A 10,533-nucleotide genomic window follows, 5' to 3' on the forward strand; every position below is an offset into this window, starting at 1 on the left:
AAAATTATGGACATGTTACTATGTTGAATGAAGACGCAGTAAAAAGTTATGCGTGGTCTCTGCGGTGCTGTCTTCAGTTGTTTGCGTCATTTCGACTTGTGTTTGCGTTTCATGTCAGTGCTTCTTCTCGCCACATTTGTGTAGTGTCGGATTTTTTTACTTCATGTAGATTACATGCTTATCATTCGTATGTGTGGCGTGTGTGTTTATGTTTAGAATTAATATGTATTTTATATGTTGTGTAGGGAACTGCATGGTTTGTGTCCGCACGTACTGAATATGCATGCAGTTTTGATTTTTCTGTATGTGAATTTCTCGCGTACGGTGGCTTGTTTACAAAATGCTACTTGTTTTATGTATAAATTATACAAGCATGCATGAAGTAAGTGACCGACCCTCCGATGTAATATGGAGTGATCCAACTTATTTCAATGCTTCCATGCGGTCCATGCTGAACAAACATTTCATAAATAACATCCCGTTGTTCTGCTGTTTTGTTGTTCTCAGCATTTGAAACATGCAACCATCAAACATTCAACAAACAAGCAAACAAATCTATTGACGGATGATTCCTGGAAACAATTAAATTTTTAAAACGCACTCAAACATTTGAACCAGCAAAATTTATATTTCTTGAGTGAAACCTATCAAACAATCAAGAAGAACACACGCCTTCGTTTGTAGATCAGTCTGGGAAATAAGCAAAACACATCCAATCGACTAACTTCAACTCACTCAACGAACAAGCAAGCAAATATAAAATCGCAACAAAAATATCAGAAAAAAAATAAAAATTATACATACACGCAAGAGGCAAATCCGACAAAACAAATAAATATGTAATGATGAAAGGCAAAGAAGCCAGCACAGAAGAAGAACCAGATACTTTTCAGCCAGATAACTAATTTATATTCATCCCGGTTCATCCAACAACACACACAACAACAAAAACACACAACAACAAAACATCAACAACATCCCATTCAACATCACACACATCATCACAACCAACAACAACCCACAAAACGCAACAACACAAACAAGACAACACCAACAAAACAACAACAAACACAACATAGCAACAATAACGATCTACACAATCTCAATAACGTCACACAAAATATGTTGTTGGCGAGAACATGCCTAATAATATGTAACAGCGTACTCCTTTGATGAAAAATATTAGCCAAAAATGAAAAACGTACGACAAAATGTTGCAAACTTACAAACAACTTGTGGCTGTTGATGTTGTGTTGTTGTTTCATGTTGTTGTGTTGTTGTTGTTTCATGTTGTTGTGTTGTTGATGATGTGTTGTTGTTTTTTGTCGTTGTTGTACATTATGTTAACGTGATGATGTTATTATGATCATTATTCTTGTTGTTTTTAGGTATGTGGTTTTGTCGTAAGGTCGTTGCTAAAGAAGATGTTATAGTTTGTTGTTATGTTGTTGTTGTTGTGTTGTTGTATTGACTATTGTTGTTGTTGTTGTTGTCGTTGTTGTTGTTGAGTTCTTGTTGTTGTTGTTGTTGTTGTGTTGTTGTTGTTGTTGGGTTATAATTTTTTACGTGACTCTTAATCAGGTTTCAAATCGCATTACGAGATTTTTCCGTTCTGTTTTTTCCTGTTGATGTATAAGTCTCGGGAAGCAATTGATGAAAATACATTGGAGGGGATGGGTATTTTTAGAAGGAAGAAGTTATTAGAGAGAAAATGATGACGATGCCATGCCTGCATTGTTTGCATTTATATTGCGTGTCCGCCAGCGAAAACTAGGGAAAAAATGATGCTCAAGTTGCATCAATAGTAGACGCGGTCAGTCGTGTGCCACTATCTTCCTCCGAACTCATGTACAGAATCGTTAATTGAAGCTTTTTTATTTTTTGCTTTAGCAAGCTGAAAAGTTTTAAAAAATTGTCACGAAAGAAACAAAGAAGCAATTAAATAAATAAAGAAGCAATTAAATAAATAATAAATAAATTAATTGATTGATGAACAAATAAATAAAAAAGTTATTTAATATATTAATTAATTGGATGGAAGTTAAAACAAGTTTGCCACATAAAAACTAGCCTAAATCGCCTCCAACGTCAAACAAATGAATGCAATGAAAAAGATAATAATTATTTTTAATGGAAATAAACCAGCAGAAATTAATTATGGGAGGAGAGGCTCGCCTAGAACGTACAGACATCATTACACTACATCATCGTAAACATTCGGCGTTGTATATATATATACAAAAGCATAAACATACAATACAAACATGCCACATAAACATGCAGTACAAACACACAACATAAACATTCAACAACTTAAACATATAACCTCGTAAACATACAACAACACAAAACAACTTGAACATAAAGCACCATATACATCAACAGAGTTTATAAAAAATGAACAACACAGACAACAAATTAAATTATTTTTTAAACACAACGTAATAAATAAGTTGCATCATAAACATTATGACATTAGAAACGTAAAATACTTTTTTTTGTTTGCTACGCACCTGTCTCACCGACTGCACATTGGTTTTTCTTTTTTTTTCTTGGGTTTTTAGGTTTTTTAGGTTTTTATAGGTTATTTTAAAATTTATAGGTGTTTTAGAAGTTATCAAATGATCAAAAAAATTTACATCCCCTGCTTCACAAAGCGTAATTGAAAAATTTGTATTGCTATTTTAACAAAGCTAATGGTAAAAAAGAACATTTTAAAAAGTTATTTAAAAAAATTCTTCTGAAAAATTGTCAGATTTCAATTATCAATTTCCACGTATTTATTTTCAGCTTCAGAGCATCCACTCATCACCAGTTGATTGAAACGACATTCTCAAATTTAATATAAAGTACTAAAAAAGAAAAATTGTTCTGTAAAAAACTATCACTGTCAAACTGTCATTTTTCAATAATCAAAATTAGATAAAAAAAAACTATTATCTATAAAGTTTTTTTTTATATTTAAAAAAACCTAAAAAAAACCTAAAATTTCAACATTTAAAAAAATTTAGGTCTTTTTAAAAAACCTAAAAAGCCTAAACGCCTAGGTGTTTTAAAAATTGGTTTTACAGCTCTGATTAACCTCGACAAAGAGAAGAAAATGCCTCAGATACACGCACATGCACATTAATCCAGGTAGCTCCTACATTATTTAAACACAATCACCATAAACACTGCACATGAATTACGTTGTGCATACACGCAAGCAGAGATTGTTTGCGTCATGAATTACAGGAACCTACATCAACATGATTCGAAAATTTAAACCAACGTGTCAGCCTGTTAACAATTAATAGCCTGTAAATTATTAATGCGTTCGAATTTATTATGTTATAATTATTATTAAATTTTTAATTTTAATTACGTCAATGTTTATTATATTATAATTTTAATTAAAGTTATAATAATTTTTGATTAGCAATTGATAATAGTTATAATGGTGTATAAATAATGGAAAATAATTCCAAATCGTTTTGACGAATTCACTATTTAGATGGGATGAGAAATTATTCTTCATTTGTGCTATTGAAGTTGAAAGGTTAATAACAAACAGCGTATGAACATACATCACACACAAACACACACCACACACACCACACATAAACACACACCACACAAAAACACACACCACACGCAAACACACACCACACATAAACACACACCACACACAAACAAACACCACGTATTTCAGTTTTTGTGCGAAAAGCCATAGTGCACACTTGTATACCCGCTACGAGTTTCTCGTTGCTGAGACGTGACTCAGTTTGTCTACGAGATATGTCTGTACGCGGTAGATCAATTCTGGTCTACGAGCCTGTTGCAAAAGCGAAAATCTGATGTCTGAAGTTTTATATACAATTGGTTTCTAAACTTTTTTTACTTTTTTTTTGGGCTAGATTTTTTATTTTTTTTAATTTTAAATAATTTTATTTCTGTATTTAATATTTTAAATACAAATCAATATTTTTAAGAAGTTTTAGTTTTTTGAAGTTATTCAAAAAATTATTTAAATTTGTTATTAAAATACAAAACTTTTTGGAAACCGGTTTTTTGGAATTTAACACCATTTATGGTTTATGTCGATGTTAATTTATTTTTATTTTTTCATAATTGAAATTTACTTTAAAAATGTAATTAAATTTTTAAATTTACTTAAATTTTTAAATGGAAAAGTTAAACTTTTTAAACAGTTTTCAGAAATGTTATTATATTTTATTACACTTTCTGCTGTACTGTGCGGCAGAAACGGCTATAAGTTGTTGTGTGGAAGCTAGATGAAACAAAGAAGAGCGTCTCATGACGGACTGTATCGTTGCTAAACGGTTCATGAACAAGTTGCGCAACATGTCTGTCTACTAGAAGGTAGGGTCTAGAATAAACAATGCGTTTAACAACTAACAACCAAGCTACTGAGTCGCAATGCAGTATGAATCATTGAAAATAAAATTCAAAAACATGTCTATGAACAGTGAACACGTGCAAAAAATAAATTTCACAAATGATGCACGTACGTCTTGAAAGCTTCTGAAACATTCGTTGTAGTCCTCGCCATTGTTCCATTGTCCGTTGGTGCCACAGTATTTGTAGATGGTGCCTGGTTGGTTGGTTGTTAGTTGATTGATGGATTGATTGATTGATCGGTTGGTTGGATGGATAGTTGGTTGGTTGGTTTGTTGGTTAGTTGGTTGTTTGGTTGTTTGGTTTTTTAGTTGGTTGGTTGGAAGGTCGGTTGGTTGCTTAGTTGGTTGAATGATTGGTTGTTTGGTTAGTTGTTTGGTTTGTTGGTTGATTGGTTGGTGGGTTGTTCAGTCGGTCGGTTAAGGTTAATTGGTTGATTGATTGGTTGAAATTGTTGCAAAAAAATTTTTTATTTATTGAATGCTTCAACATTTAAATTGCTTATTATTGTTAGAAATTTTTGAGATGATTTTTGATGAACAATGAACAAATAAATGGATCGATGGATGGATGGTCGGATGAATAAATTGGCTGATTGATAGACAAACGGATGAATGGACGGATACGGATGGATGAAAAGATTGATGAATGGAAAGAATGTTTTATTGTTGGATGTGGTTAAAATAAGATGCAAAAGTTTACGTGAACAACTTGAATGGGAGATTAGTTTTACAGATAAAAAAATATTAAAATAAACGTAGAAGCAGATTAATGAATAAATTTTTTGTTGGAGTCAGAGTTTTTAATTTCATTTAATGAAATATTTCAATTGAGAAGCATTGAATTATTCCAAACAATAGATTACCATTTTTAATTAAATTTCAAACTTTTGACCAACTAAGCTCTTTGTGAATTTAATTAAATTTTAAGCTAAAATAAATTGAGAATAATTGGTCGTTTCATAACAATATGCAGATTGGACATCTCAGTGTGCATTCGATCCGCCAAGCAACCTGCAACCACGCGGGAACGCATCGCTCATGGCTGCAATTAAATTTTCTCAAAAACAAACCATCAATAAAATAATTAAAAAAAAATTAAATTAAATAATAAAATAATTTTAAATAAAATAAAATGGCTTGATGAACTGGCAAAAACTTTACTTTAAAAAAATCTTTCGTTTAATGATAATTTTATAATTCATACAATCCTCGTCCAATATTGGTCAACCTTTGATCCAGTGACGTGAGTGGTTTAAAGGTCAGCCCGGCCCACCAGCCCAACGGACTATGTACAAACCAACGTGTAACATTCAGAAACTGCCAATTGTTCGATTATACAGCTCTGTAGTCCAGTTGATTTCCAAATGGCAGCCACCACGAGTGATGAAGCGTAGCAGTCACATGGTTGGTGGGCGACGCTTAACAATTATCTGCACAAGTTTGGAAAGGTGCGAGATACATTTCATTCCAGACATGGAATCGAAGGAATCGAACGCACATTAAAAGTTGTGCTTCGCACCATTCACCCATGCAATAAAATCGTTGCGAGTCCACGGATAAAATTTTTTCTTCCACTTAAACAAGTTTTTTTTATGAAAAAGCTTTTTCAATTTGTTGATATCTTTTGGGAAGGTGACAGATTGAGATGAAGAACACGGTTGACGATTAAAATCGAAACTTAATTCATTGAAATGCTCAGAAACATGATAGGAAGACATGGACAGCGCATTAGCAATGAACAGCTTGCAAAGTTTGGAAACGAAACCTGCATAACCACAACTGGAAAAGGTTAACAAGTTGTGGGGCGTCCACGCGATTTTGTACAAATTTGTGAAATCAGAAAAAGTTTGAATGATTTGAAAAATGACGCTATTCAGTAACGCACCTACATATGCCATATGCACATGCAATATATATTATGTGTGCGTGTGCGTGCGTGCGTGTGTGTGTGTGTGTGTGTGTGTGTGTGTGTGTGTGTGTGTGGTATACGTTTATGAAACAAAACAAAAACATTATCGTTATTATAATACTCGACAAAAAACGAGATTATTTGATGGACGGAACGAAAAAATAGGACAACAAGGAATTAATTGAATGCCAAATTAGAAAACGCAACAGCAATTACATTAATTTGATTTAAAATAAATTGCATAATAACTTCCTGTGCAAACAATTCTACAACACAACACGGATAACATAGCGCAACAATACAACAGAAATAACATATCACAACAACACGACACCGATAAAACAACACAACACAACAATACAACACAGATAATATATCATATCACTACAGCACAGATATTTTAATGCATGAAACAGATAATATAACACAGACGACATAACACAACGACACAACGAACATAACACAACGACACTCTGGTATGATAGGCATTTGGACGGGCTGCTAAAGACGAAACACGTGTCCAGTCTGTCCAAACCAACAAAATGTCGACCAACGAATCCACAAAGCTCTATTGTATCTAGGCAGAAGAACTTACGTGAAAATCTGTCATACATATTTACAATGCAATATAACATTAGTGAAGGTCAGTGAAATGTGCGCCGTCATTGCTACAAAAAAATTGTTTCCACCTCACAACAGTTGGTACACGTAAGAGCAGGTACAACGTCAGAAATCAGAACGTAACCACGTGATAGAAAGCTCTAGACCAGACAGCATTTGAACCAGGTGGCCAGGTTTTTAGTTTTTATTAATGCAGCTCTGACATACGAAGAATCATTTACAATGTTACACATATATTATCTATATATCTCTTTTATTATGTTCTTCATATCTTCATCCATTAATTTGAAGCAGCCATCTTCGCCACAAAGGCTGTTTATCCTTTTCATACGACGTACACATGTATTTATGTGCACGCGCAAGCACCGCATCATATACGCTGAGTATATGATAGACATTGAGCTGTTTGACTCAGTGAGCATTCGAACGACTGAGCCATCTCGCCGACCAACATGCGACAACTTACGTCGTCTACCCATTTACCAGCCTCGAAAGGACGGACGGCTGTCGAGCAAGTTGTTTCAAAACCGATCTGCCCATTTCATATCAGTTACAGATAAATTTAAAGAATTGTAAAAACCAATGAAAGACAATCTTAAATGGATAACTAAAACATTGAAACCTTCAAAACTGCACACCAGATTTGTTTACATTGTTTGTAAATTTATTTGTTTTATAGAGTTTGTTGAAGGCCAGTTCACGAATTTTAACACTTTTGTTGTCGGCAACAGTAGGACCAGCAATTAGAACAAAAGAGGCACTGGATGTGCCAAACTCACCCAGCTGCAACATCCGACTTTGCACATGTCCCGATTTGGGCAATAATCAGTTTGAAAATTTTGCCTTGGCGATCAGTACTGAGGTTGTAGCAAAATTAAAAAAAAACTTGTTTATTTTATTGCCTAAAAATTTTGCCTGTTAAAGCGCACACAGCGGTGATGGAATCATGCTAGGGTTATGGTCAAGTAACAACAAAGGAGGTATCGATGTAGATGGTGATGGCAGCAGTGACATGATGGCATGCATAATTGATGAAATAAAATCCTCTAAAAACGTGAGAGTATGATTGATGGTAGATGTCGGCAGCCTGTCTCCTCGTGAAATGTTTCATCGTGCCATGCATCATCAGCACAAGCACTCATCCAACATCGATACAAAACAAAAAAAACTTTGCCGTCGAACGATACAACAAACATCTGATATTTCTGGCAGTTATTCTAGCAAACAATTCATTCAACTTTCAGTTTCAGTTTTGGTAATGAGTTATCTCATTATTATCTGATTATCTTCTTTATTTTTCTTTATCTTTCAATTTTTTATTTTTTTTTATATTTCAGTTGTTATACAGAAATAATTTACACTTTCCGTGTCGTTCGGGCAGTCAAGAAAAAACTTTAAAGCTGAAACATCTCGCAATGAAATGAAAAATTCAAGTAGGGTTGAAATTAAATTTTTAACAAATTTTATATATATTTTTGAAAACTTTTAAAATTTTCAAACCCCACAGCAAGCAGTAAACATGGTTGATTATTTTTATTAAAAAACTGGCTGCCGTAAAATTATTGTCGACAACTTGTTACAATACAAGCTCTTCCCACAAAAACTCAGCTGCACCGCTGCACGGTCCAGTTGATTTCGGTTCGTGTGTTCATGCCAGGAAAGGAGCATCTCTCTCTGATCGTCTGCAGGATTTGTTCGAACAAATAATCAGAAATGTGAGGTCTGCGTGTGCCGTGCAACCTTCGTGTAATGGGGTGTGTATCTGTGAAAGGAAGTATCTGCTGAGTAACTCGTAAGAATCAAATTATTTAAATGGTTTTTCGACAAATTTTCAACATAGCCGTTGTCTTTGAGAATGTTGTTGTTAACTTTTAAAATGGTGATATTTGTTTCGGCGCCCAAATGATGAGAAAATTTATTTAAATATGAAAAAATATTTAGAGAGATGCCAGCAAATTCATTAGAAACATTGATTAATGATCAGCATGAAGAGCATTGATGCTTCAGTTGGCCCTCCTGCGTTCTCTCTCACGCACCAGTGAACATGTCCGCTGCACTTCCGCCGTAAGTAAATGAACGCAACAAATGTGACAGCTCGTAATGAGTCGTTAGATCATCGTCCTCATCAACCTCATCGCCATCATCATCATTTTCTTTTTCATTTTTATCATCATCATCTTACAGCCATCATCATCATTTTCTTCTTCATTATCGATCTTATCACCATCATGCTTTTTTTCATTTTTTTAATTATTCATTAACAGACAAACACATGTTGCAGTTTAGCAGCATGTCCATCATCATTCTCATCATTATCATCGTTATTATCACTAAAATTTCAACTCATCCAAACAATGTTGGTTTTTCAATTTCTAATTGAACAAAGCTTTGTAAGCAATGAAACGCTTTCAAGCATCTATAAAAATTTTCACGACGAACAAGGATAACAACCACCATCATCATTGCAACAATCATCATCGTCATCATCAACAACAACAGCCATCATCGTCATCATCAAAACAATCATCACCACAACAACCATCACCATCATCATCTTTCTGAATCCTCGTCACTGTCATTACGTAATTCCAATGTTGCAACTGCACAATGACGTCATTATCCCCCACACGCACCATCCATCCATCCGTTATCGTCAACCCCACCATAGACATAAATGTCATCAAAATCTTATTTATCATTATTATTATCACCATCTTTATCATCCTTCTCATCATTTTTCCCATCATCATCCTCCCCATCATCAAAAATTATCATAATTCATTTATTGAAAATGTCGCACAACTCTCTAATTAAAACTGTGACTTAGTTGTTGCTTCTTATTGAAATCAAGTTTTTTCATTTTGGTTTTTCATTTTGTTATTTTATAGACAGAAATTTATTTTGTAGAAAAGAATCATTGATGAATTTGCTTGTTTGCTGCGAATTAATCAATCAATCAAATCAGTCAGTCAGTCAGTCAGTCAGTCAGTCAGTCAGTCAGTCAGTCAGTCAGTCAGTCAGTCAGTCAGTCAGTCAGTCAGTCAGTCAGTCAGTCAGTCAGTCAGTCAGTCAGTCAGTCAGTCAGTCAGTCAGTCAGTCAGTCAGTCAGTCAGTCAGTCAGTCAGTCAGTCAGTCAGTCAGTCAGTCAGTCAGTCAGTCAGTCAGTCAGTCAGTCAGTCAGTCAGTCAGTTAATGAGTTGACGGCAATGTAAGTCATACTTGAGGTATTTCATATAAACGCTGAATAAAAAAAATTATGATTTTTTAAAAATTTGAATTAACTTTTGTATGAAAACAATTGTTTTTCCTGCGTGCCACATTATGATGAGCAGCAACACAAGCCACAACGTAGAAACGCACGACCGTTGTTCGACTGCAAAGAGATTTTTTCAAATAGGTTCCGTTTAGTTTTGCTACCTACCTACCTACCTACTTACCTACCTACCTACCTACCTACCTACCTACCTACCTACCTACCTACCTACCTACCTATCTACTTACCTACCTACCTACCTAACTACCTACCTACCTAACTACCTACCTACCTACCTACATACCTACCTATCTGCCTACCTACCTACATACCTACCTACCTACCTACCT

At 34.3% G+C, this 10,533-nt stretch overlaps 1 protein-coding gene across 1 annotated transcript; it reads left to right on the forward strand.

Annotated features, from left to right (window-relative positions):
* Positions 1-5,687: 5,687 nt before the first annotated feature.
* HELRODRAFT_164882 (hypothetical protein) lies at positions 5,688-7,061 on the forward strand (the record flags this gene model as incomplete). Its single annotated transcript, XM_009030822.1, has 4 exons — positions 5,688-5,848; positions 6,100-6,188; positions 6,740-6,952; positions 7,009-7,061. 4 exons carry the CDS (start codon positions 5,688-5,690, stop codon positions 7,059-7,061), a joined length of 516 nt encoding a protein of 171 aa, XP_009029070.1.
* Positions 7,062-10,533: the final 3,472 nt, after the last annotated feature.

The sequence above is a fragment of the Helobdella robusta genome (assembly GCF_000326865.2).
Source record: "Helobdella robusta unplaced genomic scaffold HELROscaffold_7, whole genome shotgun sequence".
Classification (NCBI taxonomy): Eukaryota; Metazoa; Annelida; class Clitellata; order Rhynchobdellida; family Glossiphoniidae; genus Helobdella; species Helobdella robusta.